At 45.0% G+C, this 23,541-nt stretch overlaps 2 protein-coding genes across 3 annotated transcripts in view; one reads left to right on the top strand and one right to left on the bottom strand.

Annotated features, from left to right (window-relative positions):
• Positions 1-6,858: 6,858 nt before the first annotated feature.
• LOC131820391 (putative protein FAM90A14) lies at positions 6,859-14,278 on the bottom strand. Its single transcript, XM_059155965.1, has 5 exons — positions 14,126-14,278; positions 9,572-9,757; positions 8,985-9,184; positions 8,430-8,535; positions 6,859-7,791 (listed from the first exon to the last, which is right to left on the bottom strand). Exons 1-5 carry the CDS (start codon positions 14,276-14,278, stop codon positions 6,859-6,861), a joined length of 1,578 nt encoding a protein of 525 aa, XP_059011948.1.
• An 8,365-nt stretch (positions 14,279-22,643) lies between these two features.
• The window catches only part of LOC131820370 (zinc finger protein 705A-like), a 36,754-nt gene continuing 35,856 nt past the window's right edge, over positions 22,644-23,541 (top strand). The window contains exon 1 of one of the 2 annotated variants that reach the window (XM_059155943.1): positions 22,644-22,875. The gene's annotated coding sequence lies outside the window, so the exon portion shown is untranslated. Of the gene's footprint in view, positions 22,938-23,541 lie in introns of both variants that reach the window. The other variant, XM_059155941.1, reaches the window with a different exon arrangement.

Below are 23,541 nucleotides of genomic sequence, written 5' to 3'. Positions count from 1 at the left end.
GATGGATGTGTTCATGCATTTGAGTGTGGTGATCACTTCCCAACGTATACATCTATCAAATTATCACATTGGATACATTTGATTTATCAGTTATAATCTCAGCAAAGCTGGAAACCTATTTCCTTTAATTTTGCAAAAATCTTAAATAAAGGTATAAGGGGGAAACGCATTCTTGCATTACAGATACATGATGTTCGTGATGTAGTCTTAAATCCACTGCTGTTTTATTTTAATTGAATATTTAATGATTTGGTCCATGAATACCTAAGGATGGTTGGGCTGTACATTGTTCTTCCCCCACTCCTTCAAGTGCATTTCAGACTCTCCTCCCTCTTTTCTCAAAAGGGTCTTCATGTGAGTCAAGTGTTCTCACTGGGTCCTGTTTCACAATTCTGGCAATATTATCATCTATACTGATATTGAAAAGTCGGATGTACTGTGTGCTGGCTAACTGAACATAATTTAAAAAAAAAAAAAAAAGAAAACATCCCTCAGCAAGAGAATAGCCCACAATTCATAACTGTCCATATTATCAGATGTATGTTTTGTATAAAGACTATTTTCTAACTTTTATTTTGTAGTCGTTTTGGATTTAACCCACCGAGCCACCCAGGCGCCCGGTATAGTCGTTTTGGATTTAGAGTTGCAAACCTGTCACTCACATTACTCCAGTGTTAACATCTTACGTAACTAGATTATACTTATCAAAACTCTGAAATTAACATGCATATAATAAAATTAACCTTAAACAGAAGAAAGAAAAAAAGAAAGGAAAGAAAAGAAAGGAAAATAAAAGAAAAATAAAGTAAAGAAAAGAGAAATGAAAAGAGAATGAAGTTGCTTCTTCTAACTTAACTAAAAGACTGTAGTGGAGGGTAGGTGAACCATGAGAGACTATGGACTCTGAAAAATAATCTGAGGGTTTTGAAGGGGCAGGGGGTAAGAGGTTGGGGTACCAGGTGGTGGGTATTATCGAGGGCACAGATTGCATGGAGCACAGGGGGTGGTGCAAAAATAATGAATATTGTTGTGCTGAAAATAAATAAAAAATAAATTTAAAAAAAAAAGACTGTATTTAAACCTTCTGATTGCCCCCCATCTGGTGATAGCTTGATAATGCGATTTATTTAACCTTACTGCCACTGGGTTGGGTTTCTTTGCACATTAAAATAAGCAGTTATAATCATTTTACTGTTGAATTAAAGTTTCTATGCTCCATGCCTCTTAATGTGGTTGATTACCATGAAGCTGGGATATATCTTAGCAGCACTAAGGTGTATCTTACCACGTGTGTGGTATCTTCTCTTACAGCACCTAGCATAGGGATAAGATGAACCTCACAGGATGAAAGCTGTCCTAGAAGCTGTTTCCACAACTCTTCTGCCTGGGTTCCAAACTGTCATGAGATACACGTGCCCTGGACTGTTCCCTCTGAAGAGTACTGACCTTGTTTTCACCTGTCGGACAAAACACAAGCCAGGGAAGGGAAGTCGGGGAATCCCTCAGCCTATGTTCACGGACTGTGGCAAGGATGTATGCTCATTGTAAAGCTCACCACAAATCTGATTGCAGGATCTGACCACAGATCTGATCACAGGTGCATCACAGGATAAACCTCCAGGTGCCACCATGGGATCTTGCCTTGGTGCTGGCGGCAGCCCCGAGGTTCAAGCCAAGTACCCTATTGCGAAATCAATGCCAAGCTCACATGCTGCCATACATAATAGAGCCCGGAATCCTAATTCTGTATCCTGTCACCAGAACTGAGGTCTACATAGAACTCCAACCTGGGTTGGCGTAGTCAGACTCCCAGGAAAGCCCTCAGGGCTCTGTTCTGGGAGGTTACACAAAGTCTTCAGTCTGTCCTCATGAAAAACAGACCAAGTGCCCAGAGGATCCCTGGTGGGAGACTGGGCATTGACCTCCACCCACCCCACCTGAGAATTCATCTGCTGACTGTCCAGGCCTTTAAATCTTTTTAAAAAATCTTTATAATCTTAAAAAAAAAAAAAGAAAAATGGTTTTCCAGAATTTTTTCCAACTCCATCAATTTTGTAGCCAATAATACATATTTCATTTACATTTAAAGAAAAGGACAAGAGGCTAATTTCTTTTTTTTTTTAATATGATATCCAGGATCTATAAAGAACTCCTGAAACTCAACACACACAGAACAGACAATCATATTTAAAAAATGGGCAGAAGATATGAACAGACGCTTCGCCAATGAAGACATACAAATGGCTATCAGACACATGAAAAAATGTTCATCATCACTAGCCATCAGAGAGATTCAAATTAAAACCACATTGAGATTCCACCTTTCACCAGTTAGAATGGCCAAAATTAGCAAGACAGGAAACTACATGTGTTGAAGAGGATGTGGAGAAAGGGGAACCCTCTTCCACTGTTGGTGGGAATGCAAGTTGGTGCAGCCACTTTGGAAAACAGTGTGGAGATTCCTCAAGAAATTAAAAATAGAGCATCCCTATGAGCCTGCCATTGCACTACTGGGTATTTACCCCAAAGATACAGATGTCGAGAAAAGAAGGGCCATCTGTACCTCAATGTTTATAGCAGCAATGGCCACGGTCGTCAATCTGTGGAAAGAACTAAGATGCCCTTCAACGGACGAATGGATAAGGAAGATGTGGTCCATATACACTATGGAGTATGATGCCTCCATCAGAAAGGATGAATACCCAACTTTTGTAGCAACATGGATGGGACTGGAAGAGATGATGCTGAGTGAAATAAGTCAAGCAGAGAGAGTCAGTTATCATATGGTTTCACTTATTCGTGGAGCATAACAAATAGCATGGAGGACGTAGGGAGATGGAGAGGAGAAGGGAGTTGAGGGAAATTGGGAGGGGAGGTGAACCATGAGAGACTGTGGACTCTGAAAAACAATCTGAGGGTTTGAAGGGGTGGGGGGTTGGAGGTTGGGGGAACCAGGTGGAGGGTATTAGAGAGGGCACGGATTGCATGGAGCACTGGGTGTGGTGCAAAAACAATGAATACTGTTATGCTGAAAAGAAATAAAAAAATTTTTAAAAATTATAAAAAATAAAATAAAATATATTCAGTTAGTCAGCATATAGTACTTCGTAAGGTTTCTTGTTTTTTTGGCTTTTTTTAGATTTTATTTATTTATTTGACAGACAGAGATCACAAGCAGGCAGAGAGGCAGGCTGGGGGCGAGGGGGTGGCGGGGGGAAGCAAAATCTCCGCTGAGCAGAGAGCCCGATGCGGGGCTCGATCCCAGGACCATGGAATCATGACCTGAGCTGAAGGCAGAGGTTTTAACCCACTGAGCCACCAAGGTGTCTCAGTACTTCATAGGTTTTTGATGTGAGATTAGTTTCTTTAACGTGTGTGGATTACTCAGGATAACAAAATGACCGGCTATGCTAGAACATCCTTGTTTCAAAAAACAAAAGTTTCAGTTATCATATAATGCATCATTTTGTCTTCATAAAATTCAAGCAAGAAAAGTTTTCTACATTCAGTTTCATCATTCCAAATATGACTCCCCGAGTTGGGCAGAAATTAGGAGTGCAATGAGATTTCTTGCTCCCCTTAATGTTTCCTTGTCTAGTGTATGATATTAAATAAGATATTAATATTGTCTAACAGCTTCTATGAGCATCGTAAACTCAAAATATCTTTGTCATAATGGTTGATCTTTCATAGTGTCTTACAGAAGATATTAGGCATTGTGTATATATCAATCCCTTTGAGGAAACTTACAAAATTGATTATGCTTAATAATCAATACATTATAAATACAGAATAAGTACATTATAAAATGTCAGTGAGGTTAACTTTGTAAAACATAGGCATAAAACAAGAAAAATAAAATAAAAAATAAACAGTGACAAAATGACATATAAAATCAATATTACATAAAGAACTCTTTTACTGTGTTTTTGTCAGAAGGCATAAGACACTAATGGGGCAGTGGGCAAGACACCGTTCAGGAACCTAGGGGAGAAGGGAGCAGCCTCCCATACAAAGAATGCATGGATGGGAGTTACAGAGGGTGTGGGGGAGTCCCACCGCATGGCTTCTGTTCTTCTCTCTTACTTTTAATGACTTTGTGTGCTCAACCAGTACCCCCGGCACTCCAACTACAGGGAGCTCCAGAGAGAGAAGGAAGCATTCCCAAACAGATGCTCTGCAGGGAGGAAGGAGCACTCATTTGTTCTTCTTACGAAATTCCCTCTGTGAGCTTTGGGTATTACCTGGGTGAGAAAAGAACCATAACTTGGGACTAAGGTCGTATTTTGACCACCACTTGTCCAGACTGTCAAACATTTTTGCTTTACAAAGTCACCTGCAGGGCAGTACATCCAAATGCTCATGTCTCAGAAAGACAACAAAATGTCCATTTCTTCAAGTAGAAGTCCAGCATACAGATATATTAAAACTCGATAACTAATCCCAATATGGGCCAAAGTGAAATGCAAGCTGCATGCCTTACACAGTGAGACATACAGGGTGTTCATGGGAATATTTTTAATATGCATTTTAATATGCAATTTATTATGTATTTAGGCACGAGAGCCAATAATGCCCGAGATTCTGAATGTCTAAGAACTGCTAGATCCTATCATTCTCCTCTGAGATAATTAATCTGTAAGGAAATAAAATAAATATTTAAAGCATCTTCAATGCTGAGAAATAAAACCCATGCACCTGATGTCGTATAGGCAAAAATTCTATTAAATGTCAAAAAAAGGATACACTGCCTTTCAATCGCATTAATGACAATCCTACTATCCCTGCCACCAAAATGACTCCGGACGACTCCGCGTGAGGGCACCGTGCTGGTATTTCCAAATCCCATACCAGTGTGTCGAACATTGTGTGCTCAACCAGTAGTTCCCCTGCAATCCAACTGCAGAGATCTGCAGAGAGAGGGGGGAGCATTCCCCAAACAGGTGCTCCGTAGGGATGCAGGAGCACTTAGTGGCTCTTCCCAAGAAAGAAATCTCTCTACATATCTGTGGGTTTTTTCCCTTGTTTCTTAGTTTCTATATCTGGACTAGACGGGATTGACATTTGAGAAGATGGGTTTTGTCTGGTTGGTTGACACAAGGGAAGCAGAAAGTCACCAGAGGCTATTAGAGAGAAGAGGACAGCCCTCAGCCAGACTTGTTCAACTGAGCTTTTGCATCACTGCCAATGGCATCATTGTCCAGCTAGAGAACCCGGCATCCATGCCCCTGGGTCCAGGCTGTCTACCTCCTCACCCCTATGCCCTACCTTGGCAGAGCCAAGAACATGGAGTCTACCTGCATAGTTCCAGTCCCAGAGCCCCATCTATCACAGGCCCTTCTAATCTTTGACGCCTGTGATCCCCACAGATCACAGATCTTTACTTCCAGAAAGTAGAAAATGATTTGGTTTGTTCTATACTCCTTGAATTGCCAGAAATCAAGAGCCATGATGCTATGTTTTCTTCAGAGTCCATGAGACAGCGCATGAGACAGGAGCCTCAGGCTAAAGCAACCAGACTCTGGCCCGGGTTACACAAAGACTGCCTCACATGGATGACAGGTGTGGAGGGTTTGGGGTGTCCCACACTATGGCTTCTGTACTTCCCTCTGAGGTTCAATGACCTTGTGTGCTCAACCAGTAGTTCCCCTGCATTCCAACTGCAGAGATCTGCAGAGAGAGGGGGGAGCATTCCCCAAACAGGTGCTCTGTAGGGACGCAGGAGCACTCAGTGGCTCTTCCCAAGAAAGAAATCTCTCTACATATCTGTGGGTTTTTTCCCTTGTTCCTCATCAGAGATTCTCCTGAGGGAGAGAGGAAACAGAGCCTGGGACTGGTGATATTTGGACCACCACCTACCCGAGTGTCAAATGTTCTTGCCTTGGGAAATCATCTGGAGGGCAGTAAATCCCAATGTCCAGGCTTCAGAAAGGGGGCAAGAGTATCCATTACCGCAAGGGGGATGCCAGAATATGAATGCAGGAAAACTGACCGCCTGATCCCATGAGACACTAAAGTGGGACTGAGGCCTCATGCAGTGCATGTGGCACATGCACAGGGAGCAAGGGGAGCTATGTGCTCTAGGCATCCATTCATGCAGGAGATCAGGGTGTGCCTGCGATCCTCAGTGTCTGAGAAGCCCTAGATCCTACCAACGTCCTCTTTCCTCTTAGGTAATCAAGCTTTGAGGAATTAAAAGCGTTACAGAAAGGATCTGAAATGCTAAGGGGAAAAAAAAAAAAACATGCACACTAAGTCATAGTTGGGGAAAATTTATTAAGGGTACATCAGCTACACACAATTTTGGAATAACATTTGATCATGAAAAGAAGCAGACCAGGTCAAATATTCCCCAGGACAATTTCCACAAAAATCACATCACAGAGACAAGAAAATCTCATCTCCGGAGAAAACACTGTGTCACTCTTTGCAGAGCACCCTTTGCAGATGGGGCCTTCACCCAGAATCTCCCAATTCAGATATTAACCAAATACAGGTTTAGGTCCTAGGTTAAATTTACATTTGTATTTACCATTTATCAGCATCATGTCACTCAATTCCATAGAGAATGTCTTTAAGTAAAGCAAGCTTGACATCCCAGTGGGTAAGTACCTTTTGAAAGGTCACATCTATTTACATGATGAGTGTGTGTGTGTCAGTGTGTGTTCGGTTTGCATGTGCACGCTCCCCAAAAGCAGGATACCCAACATGATGAAGACTCCACCATTTCTATCCACTGCAGCTGAGGAAGTGCTGATTCCACACATCAGCCCAGGACTATGACTTGTCCTCCATTCAACAGACACCTCCTCGGGATCCCCTGGGCTGGAGGACAAGTCTCTGAGGCCGTGCGCTGTCTCACTCTCTCTCACTGTCTTCAGAGGACGAGGACACCTGCAGGTCCTCATGGAGGACACTCACAGGGACGTGACCAAAGAATCCCTCGGATTTCTGAATGACAGGAGGGCCCTGACCAGGAGGGGCTGACTTCTCAGCGGGATGGAGCAAGGGAGGTGTTAGGAACCTGGAGCTCCAGCAGGCTTTGTCCAATCTCGTGAAGACCATTCTCAGAGGCGTGCCAGGGGCGGGCTTGGAATGTGGACGTGGGGTTTCGATGCATGCCTGGACCGTTTCCAGGAGAGGTCGCGGGTGTGCAGGCTGCAGGTCGCTGACGTGCACTGGGGCAGGTGTCTTCCCGGTCAGTAGGGGTGCCGCTGGGGGTCCACATGCACTTCTCTTTGCAGGAGGACACAGACTCTCCGAAGCCCCCAGATGGCTTTCCTGTATGCTCTTGTGGTGGTGCTGGAAGGGGCTCCAGCGTGCTTTCTTTCGGGGCTTCAGGCCCATCTCTAGAGAGATCTGGACACCTCTCTTGCCTGCTGTCTTGAGGTAGTTTTGGAAATTCTGAACCATACCGTGGCTTGCGTTAGGACATGCATTCTCCTCAGGAACCTTGGCTGGTGCCTGGACATGGTGCACGCCATCTACCTTGGACACAGCCTGGGGAACTTCGAGGGAGTCTCCTCGGGGCCTCTTTCCTGACAGATGGACAACCGGGCCACCCTCCTTGGCATAGGGTTGGCATGCCAGGGGTCTGTCAGGCGTCACCACTCTCTGTGCCTCATGTCGTGCACCAGGGGGGAAGACGCTCCCTGAAGGGCTTCTGAGGAGAGCAGCTGAGTGGTACCCGACTCTCATGTCAGCGGTTTGGGAGGGTGGCTCCCATGGGAGGGGAGGCTCCAGGACAGACGCTCTCTTAGTGGTATAGACGGGCATCGGTGTGTGTGGACGCTGTGGGAAAAGGAACACACGGAAATGCGCATTAGTTTTTCCTCACCACCAAGACAACATTGCCACGAAGGAAAACCAAGAAACTCACAAAACCCCAAGACCTTAGTATGTTCAGTTCAGCAGTGGATGACAGGAAAGGTTCTGTGTACACAGGAGGTGGGCCCACAGCTCAGGGGTGGTCAGGAATAAATACTCGACAGGATCTCCTGGACACCCTTTTGCTATCGGGGAGGAACCGAGAAAGCTTCTGCAAAAACATCTTCGGTTCCTCCAGCGGACCATCTACTGGGCTCCGGAGAGCACAGGAATCCTGCCGCTGTGGAGCCACTGCAGAGGCTACTGAGATTTGATGGACGATGTGGGAGAATGTGTCCCAAAGCAAAGTTCCCTGCTCTTCCATCGAGGGTTCTATGTGTGAGAAGAGTGTCCTCCAGTGCTTTCCCTCCACACACCCACTGTGCACACACATCCCAGGAATAAGGCACCGTGATGGACAGCAAGGGAAATGGGGGAGGAGGAGGCCCCCCTGAGCTCCCACGGCTCAGAACGGAAGTGGGGTCAGTCCTCACCCCGGAAGGCAACGAAGCCCATCAGGGTCCACCAGACAGAACAGGAGCCAGGAAGCAGGGGACACTCACCCTCACGTAGCTGCAGGATTCTGTGCAATCCTTCCAGGTTTGCTTCTGCTCGCCTTGGAGTTGCCTGGGGAATCTCTGGAGCAGGGCCTCCCTCTGGCGGGCTTGCCTGCACAACAAAGTGTGGGAAGTGGAAGAAACTCAGTTTCACGTCTTCAAACTGGGACACAAGCCTGAGGCCTCAGACAGCAGCGTCCTTTCCCTCCCCTGCCATTCTTCCCCCCACTCCCGAAAGCCCTCCAGGGAGCCCTCCAGGTTTGCCTAGGAGCTACTAGCATTTGGGGGCTCTGGCAAGTCTGCTTGGCATTAGCCAGGTTCCCATATGTCCCCTGGTAAGGGGACACCAGCCCCACCACTCACACACTCTCGCCGATTCAGCAAGGGTAGCTGAGTAGCCTAAGTGTGGACCCTGGAGGATGGAGAACTCCTTTGTCGGCCTCCCCAGCCCTCCCTGTCTGTGTGTGAGGACAGCACAGCACACAGTGTCCAGGGGCAGAGACACAGTGTCCTTAGACGTCAGCCCTGGGATTGGGGACAGGAGCAAGCCACGTTCCTCACCTTGGTCCCTCTCCCTTCTCCCTCTCAGCCTGCTTCAAGGGCCCGGGGTTCTGCTGGTCCTGCTGACTGCGTGGTTCTATGTTCTCCTTCAGCTTCCTGGAGCCCAAGGCCTGGAGGTCGAAGGCCCTGCCCCAGTGCTTCATGGGGCACCTGCTGCTGGATGCCTTGTGCCCAAAAGCTCCACAGTCCCTGCACTTCACCTGGGGAGGAAGAAAGAAGGATCAGTGGTTTTGGACAGGGGGCATCACCTCGGCTTGTGAGGTGCCAGCCTTCCGAAGACCGTGGGATGCTTCCCCAGCTTCTCCAGGAGGGACATGGAGGAGGGATTGCAAGAGTCAGGCTGAACTGAAGGAACCCTCTGGAGAGACGTGGACAAACACCAGCCTGGACCGCAGCCCGTACACTCCTGAGGTAGCCCCTCGCTGTGTCTGAATGCCCCACTATGTCTGGTGACGAGCCTCCGGGGCAGGTGGTCCTGGCCCAGGAAAAGACAACTGAGTCATGGACACAGAACTCTCCATGGGCCAAGCCTGTCTCCACAGTCATGGCAGACCCCCTCCTCACAGCACATGCCGGCCTCTGCTTACCCTGGGATCCTCCTCCTCTGGCCCAGGAGCCCTGGGTGCTAAGGATGCCCTCGGTGGTCTCTTCCCTTTCTGGGCTTTCAGGGGTCTGTAGGGCTCAAGCTGGGTCTGTCTGCCCGCCATCTGTCCTAATTCCTTAAGGGACGTGGCAGTTGGCCGGCCTGCCTCGGGGATGGGTGTCTGGATTTCCTGAGTCAAAAAAAAAAAAAAAAAAAAAAAGGACAGTCGTATTCACACAGATGCAAGCCTCTTTCCTGTCCCTTCTTCTCCAAGTAGGTATGAGGGGGCCTCAGGACCACCAGATCAAACATAGTCGTCACCCTGTGACCTCTCATCCCTTCCTGTCCTCCATACTCTCCTGCCCACCCCCTCCCCCCCCAGGATGGTGCCCTTAGGAAAGGCAGGTGAAGTTGCCTTGAATGACTTACCAGAGAGGTGCTCGTGAGTTCTCTCACAATGCACTCTGGAAGCAAAACCAGGGACAGGACTGCCCCTGATTTACACAAGAATCAAAGCTATGACAATACTCCATGGGACACTCAGAGTTGAAAATGGAAAAGCAGGTATCCTTTCCTCTCCACACTCTCCATTTCCCCACTGACACCGGAGGAAGCCATTTTCAACTATAAGATCCCTTGGAAAAACATCACTTCTCTTGATGGAATGAGGGAAGTGGCCCATCTAAGGGTCTCAACTCTTTGATACCATGTTTTCTTTTCGGTGCCCCATTCTTAACTCTCTTCTAATCCTTGGGAAATGAATAGCTTTTAACTTCATGTGAACCTGGGACTTCTTTTTCATTTTGAATATTTTTTTTTATTAAGACAGAGAGAGAGAGAAAGCTCGAGGTAGGGTAAGGGCAGAAGGACAAGCAGACTACCTGCTGAGCAGGGAGCCAAATGAGGGGCTCCATTATAGGACCCTGGAATCATGACCTGAGACAAAGTCAGACAACCAACTCAGCCAGCCAGGTGCCCTGAACCTGTGACTTCTTTAGGCTCCCAGTCCCACAGAGAAACGGACCAAGATTCTGTCACAACACCTCCATGAGCCCACTGCAATCAGACTATTGGGGTCAGTTCCTTTGGAAGTGGAACCTCAGGGAGTCAAGAGCATTGGCAGTCATGCCTTTGATCAGTCTCTCTTCTCAGAATATGGTTTCATATTCTGAATATTCCAGAATATGGAACCAGTCTTTAGCGCATTGAGAAAAGGCACATCACCCCATAATTTCCTCACTGTCCTATTTCTCTAGCTTCTAAGGATGCAGCTGTCCCAAAACCCACCAGAAATGCAATGTCTCTCATCAGAGGCTCAGGAAGGTACTAGACAGACTCCACTGGAGGAGACTGCGAGTCTAACATGCCAAAGGAATGGTCAGAAAGGGCCACTTCCTTCCCTCCCTGACTTTTCTATAGCCCCAAGGTCGTCTTTCTTGTTAATAGGGCAGACCCAATCAACAATGCCTTCTTGCGCAGCATTTTCAGGCATGGTAATATCATGTCATACACATATCATCTTTCCAGAATACTTCTTTTCTCTAAGAAAATTACACACTGGAGGCTACGACTGCTTCATTTTGTTTTGTTTTGTTTTGAATGAGAGAGAGAGAGAGAGAGAGAGCAGAGGGAGAAGGAGAGGGAGAGAGAGAATCTCTACGCCTGAGCTTGGAGCCCAATGTGGGGCCTGACCCCAGAACCCTGAGATCAAGATGTGATCTGAAATGAAGTGTCAGCCACTTAAGAAAATGAGCCACGTAGGTGCCCCTGTCCTAGGGATTCTTTAAAGAGAATGGAGGATAGAAGGCTGGATTCCTATCACCTGGGCCTTCCTGACTGGAATGCAAGAGAGCATCTTTCTTCCAAAACAGTCCAACAAGTACCACCACCACTAGCCCAAGGGGAGGGCCTCCATTTCCAATCCTTTTGGCCCTCTGGGAAGTTTCCCACTCTAAGTGTTGGGGCCCGCTTGGCCTAAGAGACTCCATATTGGTTGAGCGGCCATTTTGTTGTTTACCAAAAAAAAATTAATGACTCAGAGTTCCCGGAACATCAATAAGGGGCACTCAACTGAAACTCAACCTCCCTAACTAACAAAGAATGTAAACCCTGCCCTTTGGTCACCAAACTTGAGCGCCAGTTCTGACCAGAATGCTAGACCAGTTCAAAGAGCTGCTATAGGGTAAATTGTAATTCAATTGGCCACCTGTGTGTGGCCCAACCCGACTACGCAACTTTCTGTGTGTGTTACGATCTGCTTGGCCACCTGTGCTCTATAAAAGTTAGTCTGTGAAGCTGGGAAGAGGTCGCTGTCTCCATAAGAGACGGCCCTGACCGGTCAGGTTAATTCTCGATACTTGGTGCAAAATAAAATTCTGCTTAACCTTCACTTTGTATCAGTCTTGCTCCTTTGATCATGCATCCCATCTCTAAGATTGGTGTGTCTTGCACAGAGAATGGATTTTGAATGGACCTTTCTAAGGCCATGGTCCAGTCCCAGCCTGGCAACTTTCAGTCTTACCAGAGCTTCCTCCAGCCTCCTCCTGGCCACACCCAGTCTCATGGGACCCCTGCCACTGCCCCACCTGTATGCTCTTCTTCTTCCTTACCCTGCCCCACCCAGACTCCCATGCCTTCCATTTCCTCTCATGCTCCAACTGGCCTCAACTCATATCCAGTGGCACCAGCCAGTGCCCCAATGAACACACAAGAATCCATGTTATGGCAATACAACATGGGGTACACAGAGTTGAAAATGGGAAAGAACCTATGCTTTCCTCTCAAAATCTGTATTTCGCATTTGACGCACCAGGAAGCCATTTTCAACTACAAAGTCGTTTTACAAAGCCTACTTTCTCCTCTACTAGATTGGAAGCTGCCCATCTGGGTTTCTGTAATCTCTTCTTGAGAGACACAGCGAGAGAGGGAACACAAGCAGAGAGAGGGGGAGAAGAAGACAGCCTGATGCAAGGCTCGATCCCAGAGCCCTGGGATCATGACCTGAGCCGAGGGCAGAAGCTTAACAACTCAGCCCCCAGGCACCCCTGTAATCTCTTTTGTAATATTCTCTTCTCAGAGTCCCTTTCTTAACTAACTTCAAATCCATTGGAAATGAGGATCTTTCCACATCTAGGGAACAAGTTCCTTCTTTACGCTTTCAGTGCCCACAGCCAAATGGAACAGGATTTTGTCACAGCATTTCCAAGATCCCGCACCCCTCAGACTGTGGGCCAAATTTCCCTTAGAATTACAACCTCAGGGAATCACGAGGACTGCTTTTGACCAGTCTCTCCTCTCAGAAAATGCTTTCCAATGCTTAACCCAATGAAGTAAGCTACATCCCTCCATAATTTCCTCCCTGTCTCATTTCTCTGACAGCTGAACTGAGGACGCACTGAAAACCCACTGAGGACCCACTGTCCCAAAACCCACCTGAAATGCAGCGGTGCTCCTCCTGTCTCCCAGTAGAGGCTTAAAAGGTTGCAGAGGGACTCTGCTGGAGGAGCCTCTGTGTCCAGCGTGCCCGAGGAATGGTCAGAAATGGCCACTTCCCTCCCTCCCTGACTTTTCTACTGGCCCAACGTCACGTGACCTTTCAGGCACTTGACACCCACCAATCCAATCCTCTTTCCTGTCGGTAGGCGGGACCCATGAAGTATCCCTTCTTGTCCAGCATTTTCATGCATTATATTCCATATGTATGTGTGGATATGCTTTTCAGAATACATACATTTTGTACAAATAACAAAGCTTTGAATGTATGCCTGTTTCTTTTTTTCTCGCTTAGGGCCGATTTAATATTACAACCTGTTTAACTATTAGGGCCTGCTTAGCCAGAGCGACTCCATATTGCCTAGGTAGCCATATTGTTGTTTACATCCACGGACTTCATTCCGGGAATAAACAGCCCAGCAGTTCCTGATATGGGTTCCGTATTGATTCTGGGAATCGATTCTGGGAATAAACCCCTAACAATAGAAGCCACATACCTTGGGGTCTGCGGTTATGCCCTCTAAAACTAGCTTGTAAGATCAGGGCGGGGTCGCTCTCTTGCGAGGCAGCCCTGACCAGTCAATCTGACTTCTGATGCCAGGTGTAAAAATAAAGCTTTGCTTAACCCTCGCTTTGTATCAGTCGCATTCCTTTGATCAGGGACCCCATCTTTTTCTATTCTTTTCTTTTTTTTTTTCTTTTCTTTTCTTTTTTTTTTAGAGTCAGAGAGAGAGAGAAAAAGAGAGAGAGAGAAAGAATGAAAGCACGGGTTGGGGGAGGAGGGACACAGGCAGAGAGAAAATCTTAGATAGGCTCCAGGTCCAGTGCAGCTCCAGATCAGGGCCTGATCATGTCCTGAGCTGAAATCAAGAGTCCAGTAACCATGGATGCCTATTCCTCTCCTCAGCTAGAATTTCCTGTTCGGATCCTATGAGGCATCTTTTCTCCTGGCACCAAGTACATTAACGCTGTTGTGGACCCACCAGTGTCCTCCATGTCCAAGCGCCTCACTTTCCCAGCTGAAACTCTGGATCCAGGACATATTTCCAGGGTCCCTTCACTGTACCTGTTGCCCTCCCAGTTCTCCTTTCTGTCCTTGGGATTTTGCCTGTGCTTGGATATTCAGAGCAATGCCATCCTTTGCTCCATGTCTTTTTGGAACTGGCTTCTTTGGACTTTTGTGTTGGGACCTAAATCGTGGGTGCTGGCCAGTCCCCATGTGGACCCGTGTAGCTCTAAGTCTTTTTATCTCCTCCTTTTTGATTCTTTTTTTAATTTTTTAAATTTTTTTATAAATATATAATGTATTATTAGCCCCAGGGGTACAGGTCTGTGAATCACCAGGTTTACACACTTCACAGCACTCACCATAGCACATACCCTCCCCAATGTCCATAACCCCACCACCCTCTCCCGACCCCCCTCCACCAGGAACCCTCAGTTTGTTTTGTGAGATTAAAAGTCTCTCATGGTTTGCTTCCCTCCCAATCCCATCTCGTTTCATTTATTCTTTTCCTACCCTCCAAACCCCCCACGTAGCATCTCCACTTCCTCATATCGGGGAGATCATATGATAGTTGTCTTTCTCCGATTGACTTATTTCGCTAAGCACAATACCCTCTAGTTCCAACCACATCGTCGCAAATGGCAAGATTTTATTTCTATTGATGACTGCATAGTATTCCATTGTATAAATATATCACCTCTTCTTTATCCATTCATCTGTTGATGGACATCTAGGTTCTTTCCATAGTTTGGCTATTGTGGACATTGCTGCTATAAACATTTGGGTGCACGTGCTCCTTCGGATCACTGTGTTTGTATCTTTAGGGTAAATACCCAGTAGTGCAATTGCTGGGTCATGGGGTAGCTCTATTTTCAACTTTTTGAGGAATCTCCATGCTGTTATCCAGAGTGGTTGCACCAGCTCGCATTCCCACCAACAGTGTAGGAGGGTTCCCCTTTCTCCGAACCCTCGCCAGCATCTGTCATTTCCTGACTGGTTAAAATTAGCCATTCTGAGGGGTGTGATTTGGTATCTCATTGTGTTTCAAGTTGTACTTCCCTGATGCTGAGTGATGTGGAGCACTTTTTCATGTGTCTCTTGGCCACCTGGATGGCTTCTTTGCAGAAATGTCTATTGATGTCCTCCCCATTTCTTTTTTTTTTTTTTTTAAGATTTTATTTACTTATTTGACAGACAAGTAGGCAGAGAGGCAGGCAGAGACAGAGAGAGGAGAAAGCAGGCTCCCCTCTGAGCAGAGATCCCGATGCAGGGCTCGATCCCAGGACCCTGGGATCGTGACCTGAGCTGAAGGCAGAGGCTTTAACTCACTGAGCCACCCAGGTGCCCCCTCTGCCCATTTCTTGATTGGATTATTTGTTCTTTGGGTGTTGAGTTTGCTAAGTTCTTTATAGATTTTGGACACTAGTCCTTTATCTGATATGTCGTTTGCAAATATCTTCTCCCATTCTGTCAGTTGTCTTTTGATTTTGTTAACTGTTTCCTTTGCTGTGCAAAAGCTTTTGATCTTGATGAAATCCCAATAGTTCATTTTTGCCCTTGCTTGCCTTGCCTTTGGCGATGTTCCTAGGAAGATGGTGCTGGTGAATAATCCTTTTAATGGACTGTTGGATCCTATTGGCTAGTATTTTGGTGAGAATTTCACATCTGGGTTCATCAGGGATATTGGTTTGTAATTCTCTTTTTTGATGGGATCCTTGTCTTGTTTGGGGATCAAAGTGATGCTGGCCTCATAAAATGAGTTTGGAAGTCTTCCTTCCATTTCTATTTTTTGGAACAGTTTCAGGAGAATAGGAATTAATTCTTCTTTAAATGTTTGGTAGAATCTCCCTGGGAAAATTTGGCCCTGGGCTTTTGTTTGTTTGGAGATTACTGAGGAGATTATTTTAATCTCCTTACTGGTCATGGGCCTGTTCAGATTTTGTATTTCTTCCTGGTTCATGTGTGGTAGTTTCTATGTCTCTAGGAATGCATCCATTTCTTCCAGATTGCCAAATTTGTTGGCGTAGAGTTGCTCATAATATGTTCTTAGAATTGTTTGTATTCCTTTGGTGTTGGTTGTGATCTCTCCCCTTTCATTCATGATTTTATTTATTTGGGTTTTTTTCCCTTTTCTTCTTGATTAGTCTCCTTCAAACCTCCACCTGGCCTCACCCATTCTCATGGGGGCCTTGCCATAGCCCCAGCCCATGACCATCAGCATGATCCCAGCCCCACCCATATTCCCATGCTATCCCAATTCTCTTATTCCCCACCTGGCCTCAAACAACACCTTGGCCCTTTGTTCTATTTGGCCACAGTGGCACCAGTGCCTCAGGGCCACACTCCAATTATAATAAACTATATACCGGCATGGGGCTTGGCAGAGGATAACATACCTTTCACTCTCTTTATAATTAAAATTTGCATATACTAATTTTGGACCTTTTAAAATTATTAACATTTCCATTGTTTTTTCATCTTTTAAGGTATAATTTGTGAAGATTTCTCAGTGCATGTGCGGGCACACACACACAGAGGTGCGTTAGGCGATGTAAGGTGATGGATGTGTTCATGCATTTGAGTGTGGTGATCACTTCCCAACGTATACATCTATCAAATTATCACATTGGATACATTTGATTTATCAGTTATAATCTCAGCAAAGCTGGAAACCTATTTCCTTTAATTTTGCAAAAATCTTAAATAAAGATATAAGGGGGAAACGCATTCTTGCATTACAGATACATGATGTTCGTGATGTAGTCTTAAATCCACTGCTGTTTTATTTTAATTGAATATTTAATGATTTGGTCCATGAATACCTAAGGATGGTTGGGCTGTACATTGTTCTTCCCCCACTCCTTCAAGTGCATTTCAGACTCTCCTCCCTCTTTTCTCAAAAGGGTCTTCATGTGAGTCAAGTGTTCTCACTGGGTCCTGTTTCACAATTCTGGCAATATTATCATCTATACTGATATTGAAAAGTCGGATGTACTGTGTGCTGGCTAACTGAACATAATTTAAAAAAAAAAAAAAAGAAAAGAAAACATCCCTCAGCAAGAGAATAGCCCACAATTCATAACTGTCCATATTGTCAGATGTATGTTTTGTATAAAGACTATTTTCTAACTTTTATTTTGTAGTTGTTTTGGATTTAACCCACCGAGCCACCCAGGCGCCCGGTATAGTCGTTTTGGATTTAGAGTTGCAAACCTGTCACTCAGTTTACTCCAGTGTTAACATCTTACGTAACTAGATTATACTTATCAAAACTCTGAAATTAACATGCATATAATAAAATTAACCTTAAACAGAAGAAAGAAAAAAAGGAGAGAAAAGGAAAGAAAAGAAAGGAAAATAAAAGAAAAATAAAGTAAAGAAAAGAGAAATGAAAAGAAAAGAAGGTTTTCCAGACACCTGAGTGGCTTAAACATCTGCCTGAGGCTCAGGTCCTGATCCACATTAGGCTCCCTGCTCAGAGGGAGGACTTCTTTTCCCTCCACCCCTACTGCTTTTAATGCTCGTTCGCTCTCAAAAATAAATAAATAATCTTAAAAAAAAAAAAAAAAAAGGAAAACTCAGATTTCCTTGTGACACATTTAATGACATCTCCCACCCCATCCCCCATCGCCCACCCGGGACATCATATTTTAATAAGTTCCAGAACAAAGTACTTAAAACTTATTGTGCACTTTCTGGAATTACATAGAGAAAGAATCATTCAGAATATGCTTCTAAATTTTGTATGACTCTTCTAGTGCATTGAACTGTATAATTTATTTAAAAATATTTTTAGGAGTTCAACCTTTTTAATTTTATTTAATGTATTTTATTTTATAAGTTCTATTAGTCAACATATAGTACGTTAGTTTTTGATGTAGTGCTCAAAGATTCATTCGTTGAGTATAACACCCAGTGCGCTTCACATTACGTGCCCTCCTTAATGTCCACCCCCTGGTTACCCGACCCCTCCACCCCCTTCCCTTCTGCAAGCCTCACTTTGTTTCTCGGGGTCCAGAGCCTCTCATGGTTTGTCTTCCCCTCTGGTTTCTTCCCATTCGGTTTTCCGTCCCTTCCCCTATGGTCCTCTGCATTAGTCTTTATAATCCACATATGAGTGAAACCGTATGATAATTGTCTTGCTCTGCTCAACTTATTTCACTTTTCCTCAGCTTCATTTCTTTCCATCAGCATGTCCTCTAAATCACTTATTCTCTCTTCCGCTTCATACACCCTAGCTGTGAGAGCATCCAACATGGATTGCATCTCATTCATGGCATTCTTAAGTTTGGCCTGGTTAGATCTCATTTCTGCCCTTAGAGATGTTGTATTGTCAGGTATGCTTTTCTCAAGCCTTGCTATTAACTTTCTAATTGCTATCCTTAATTCCATCTCTGACATTTTGCTTATATCCATATCAATTAACTCTGTGGCAGAGAGCATTGCCTCTGGTTCTTTCCTATGCTGGGAGCTCCTCTTTCTAGTCATTCTGCCCGGGAAAGGATGGGTGAGCAAATGAAGAGAGTCCAAAATGTCAACCACGACCCAAGAAAAATGCACCCTAGAAAAAGCCCAAAGTGGTCAGAAGCCAGAAAAGTGAAACAAAGAAAAGTGAACAAAAATAGAAGTAAACACATCACAGAAAAGTGAACAAAGCCAAAATGAACAAAGCAATAAAAAAGAGGGAGTGAAGAGAGATGATACTCTCACAGGGTGGACAAAGTGGGGCGATCTCCTTGTTCCTGACTGAATTTTGGTCTATGTTTGAAGACACTGCATCTCAAAATTGCAAAGAATACAGAGTGTGTGTGTGTGTGTGTGTGTGTGTGTATGAATCCATTGAAAAGAGGAGTAGGCATAAAACTGGCACAAATCTATAAAATGTAGATGTGAGAGAAAAAGTTTAAAAAGTGACTTAAAAACATAATTTCAGGGTGTCTGGGTGGCTCAGTGGGTTAAAGCCTCTGCCTTCAGCTCAGGTCATGATCCCAGGGTCCTGGGATCGAACCCCGCATCGGGCTCTCTGCTCAGCAGGGAGCCTGCTTCCTCCTCTCTCTCTGCCTGCCTCTCTGCCTACTTGTGATCTCTGTCTGTCAAATGAATAAATAAAATCTTTAAAAAAAACATAATTTGATCAAATAAGAGTCTACTTAAAATAAGAAAAAGGTTTAAAAAAAGGTGTAAAATTTTAGACTGAAGGATAAACGAGTTGAGAAGAAACACCTGGAGCTCAACCTACTGTCTCCCCTGGTGCTGGCGTTTTAGTCTCCGGGATTCATAAGCTTGTCCTTCACCTGTTCTTCCAGTCTGTTTTCTGCGGGCATGCCTGTTGTGCTTCTTCTCAGGTTTCTTTGCCTGAGCAGAGTGTTTCCACCCCTTATCCATGGGATGGGCTCAAGGTGAGCTAGTCCTCTGTGTGGCTTTTGTTCCCTGGTGACTTTCTGCACCTCTTCAAAGGGTCAGAGCAAAAATGGCCCTAACTGGATCTCTAGGCCAGAGCCACAAGATCATCATCCCCCCTCTTCAATAAACTCTCCCGGTCAAACCTTCTCCACTTCTCTGTGCATGAAGCACTACAGAAGTCCACGGATTGTGTCCACTGCAATCCTCCTTGGGGGACTCCCAAGGACCCCTGAGCATCTCTGTGCTGTGTATCTTGGGGACTGCAAGCATTTGTGGACCGTGCCTGCACCCAGCTCAGCTTCTCCCAGGTCATGGCTGGGTGCTGCCCTCCTGTCCTTGTTGGGGCACTTCCACCCTGAGAGCTGTTGCCTGGTCATGAGTGCCACTGTTTCAACCCTCCCAGGTGCTGGTAACCAGCCAGCACATTCCAGTCTTTTTCCAGGTGCTCAGGCACAGAGCAGTGTCGCTACCAGCCCGGCTCCCAGTTTATGGCAACCTGAGCTGAGAGTCCCTCCTAGGCTTGCTGACTATAACCAGTTTCCCTGCTCCACTCCTTGGGAACTCCTTCTCCTCAGGCACCCAGTTTTTTCTGTCTCTCCTAGGATCCTGAGACCATAGTGACTCCCCTAGAATTCTGCCATTTCTATCCTCTGAGCCCCTTCCAAGAAGGAATGTCTCTCACAGGAGCAGATATAGAGTCCTATTTTGCACTCCAGTGTTAATCACTCTTCAGTAGCCAGTTTCTAGAGGCTCCCTCCCCCTTCCATTTATCTTCTGATATTTCCCCACAGATTCACAACTCTGCACCTCCTACCTTGCAATATGCAGTTGTTTTTCTGCTTGTAGATTTCCATATATATTTTCCTACACCTCAGGCTAAATTCATAGTTGTTCAGAATGGTTTGATAGCTATCACTTAAATTCGAGGCACCAGATGAAACAAGGTCCCCTCTTTTCCACCATTTTGCCACAACCTCAATGACGACATCTTCTAAAGGAAGTTTTCCCGACAAGTGTTGATACGTTTCAGCTGGCTTGGCCTCTCTGATGCTCTTTCTGGAGCCCTTGGGGAGTTCTCCCTTTCGGGTTCTGGTGGAGGAACAGGCAGGAAGCTGGACAGGGGACCCAGTCCCACTGGTTAGGGGTGGCTTTTGGCAGGGCTGGCTCAGGAGAGGTCATATGCAAATCACAGTTTAGATGTCAGTTTGGAAGATTTTCCACTTTTTCCACCCCATATTGGGTTTGAAGTAAATTTTTATGTTGTAAAAAGCATATGGTGAACCAGAGGAAATGAGTTTAGAAAGCCCTACAAACCTGGCTCCCTCCAGGTCAAGGACTAGGGTAGGACCACAGCAGTTCCCAGACCCGTGCTGTCAGAAAATTTTCTGGATCTGCTAAGATGTGGGTATGACCATGGGCTAGTTTCCCATCTGGTTCTTGGGTTCCCAGTAAGTGATGGGACATATCTCCAAATCCTAAGCAAATTCCACAGAAATACATGAACAAGTATGTTCATAGCATTTTTATTCATAACCACCCAAAACTGAAAACAACCCAGCTTTCTATCAATAGAATGTTTATAGTCCCAGTGGTGATTAGTCAACTGAATACTACCGCTTAGTAATGAATTGAATGAACGGAGTACATAAAACATCTCATACTGATTGAAAGAAACCATAGCCAACAGAGTACATACTATATAATTTAATCAATATGAAGTTCAAGGACAGGCAAAATTTTTCCATGGGGGAAAAATCAGAACAGTGGTAGTGCTTATCAATGGGTTTATCAGTGGGTTGACTTGGGAAGGGCATAATGGAACATTGTAAAGGTTAATATTTTACAACTTGACAGGCCTTTGGGTTATATAAGCACAAATATTGGTTAAAACTCATCACTTTATATATAAAATTTATATGAAATTAAAATTTTAAGTAAAATGAATTAGTTGTGATAATACTGAACTCCAATAATAAACTGAATTATTTGAGAAAAATTTACTGTTGGCTATAACTTTTTTGAAATGGATAAAAATAATAGATGAATTAGTGGAGAGGTCATGGAGAGATGAACTGACACATACAAGGCAAGTACACCCAAATGTTAGCAGCAGAATATGAGAGTTAAATGTAAAATTCATTGCTATTTTCATTGGTTTTGAACATTTTCCTAATTAAATATGGGATGAATAATCTTTATAAGGGCCTTCCCACTTTAATGTTTTTGTGGTCCCCATTCAAAGGGAAGTACATGTTCAGGGTAGCTGGAATGTTCAGAAGAGAAGGCTGTTGACAAAATGAACCAAACAATGAGGAATCATGCTCCAGGGTTCCAGGCGCCTTTAGGGAATGCCAGAAAACCTCTTGTCCTTAGTGTCCCTGCCCTATCAGCTTCCTGGACCAGGGAAGGTACTCCTTACACAGATCAGAGGGCAGCCGCTAAGAGCAGGAACATACATAGGATACTGTGAAGGACACAGTGAACTGTTGTCCACAGCTTCCACAATTGTTCACCCAGCCTCTGCCCAATGCACCTTGTTCCCATTTAGGATTACAAAAATTCTGCATCTTTTTCGACACTGTAAAATTTTTGAGAAATGGTTTTTCAAGGTTTTGTCTTCGAATTCTGCTGCTCTAGGGCATGTCGCTTTCACACTGCACTCTAGTCCCCTCATCAGTCAGAGATCCCAAGGCTCTCTGGAATTCCCCATAATATGTTTTATGGTCACTGGCCTCATGATACTGCTTCTGATGCGATCCTATTCTCACTTCCTCCTAAGCACCTGTTTTGGGGCATCCCCTTCCCAAACCCAGAAGGTTCAGCTTAGTGTTTCACTCCTTTGCCTGCCTTAGTGTGGAGAAGGAAGATGCGATTGGAAGGTCAGGACATGAGCCTGTGCCTGAGACCCAGAAGAGGAGGAGCCCAGGTTGGGGTGGTCTCATCAGTAGGGTTGGCACGAGGGCATCCGGAAGGAAGGCAGCAGAAGAGCCAGAGCGTGGGAGCCGGGGAGGCTCAGTCCAGCCTCGTGCCCTGGAATGGGTGTTCATGCCTGCCCCACCAGCCAGTCTTAGGCCGAGGCTCTGCTATGTCACAATGGAGCGATCGTGTTGCACAACACTCACTCATGTGACTTCACTGAGCATTCTTTCTCCTTTAGCCCTGGCCTTCAGGTGGCTGAGAGCCAACCCATCCAGAGCCTTCCCTCCTCCAGCCCATTGTCCCATCTGCAGATGTCCGCAATTGGCTGGTGAATTTATTTAGGCTCCAATGACTGTTCCAACACACCCATGCCAGCTGGAAGAGATGTCCTAAATCCTTGTTGGAGCCCAGGGTTTGGAGGGCATCAGGAGTGGCAGAAGCCTGGCAGGGGACTGATGAACCTGATGGTGATCATGCCTGTCTCCAAGGTATGCCTCACACCTGCCCCTCTGACACCCAGCCCAAAACACCATGACTTTCCAAAAGGAAGGTAAATAAACCATTTATTTTCCTATTCTCTTTAATTTCCATAAGTGTAGCAAATATTTCTCATGGTTTATCCTATGTCAGTCCCCATTATCAGTGAGGTTTTTATTTGATACTTTTCTATTTTGTAGCTTTTATTTTAGCAGCAGATAATTATATTTTATTTGGTCAAATTTAGGCTGATGTTCATTAATAAAAATGCAGTTCATGATCTTACTACATATTATTTTATTTCCCACAGAATTTTCAGCTGAGTCTTGTATCAAAAAGAAAAAGAAAAAGATTATTGAGGCCCAACACTTCCTTAAATAGTCCTCTTTAATGCCTTTGGCCAATCATTTTGGAGATGAATTGACCTGACACTGTATATCAGTGTTCTCCTTTTATGTCCTTTACAACTGAACATTGTCTCTAGGGATTGAACTGTTTACTTGATTTATGTTTCTAGTTGTTTATTCTTTTTGTATAGAAATGCTACTGGTTTTCGGGTGTCAATTTTGTATCTTGCAGTTTGAAAGTATTTGTTAGCTCTAGCAGTGCCTGTGTATCCTTTAGAGTTTTCTATATATATGGTTGAGTAATTTGTGCAGAAAGATAACTTTATTTAT

Source organism: Mustela lutreola, chromosome 18, assembly GCF_030435805.1.
Source record: "Mustela lutreola isolate mMusLut2 chromosome 18, mMusLut2.pri, whole genome shotgun sequence".
Classification (NCBI taxonomy): domain Eukaryota; kingdom Metazoa; phylum Chordata; class Mammalia; order Carnivora; family Mustelidae; genus Mustela; species Mustela lutreola.
Note: the sequence above shows the minus strand (reverse complement) of the source record. Positions and strands in the feature narration are given on the sequence as shown.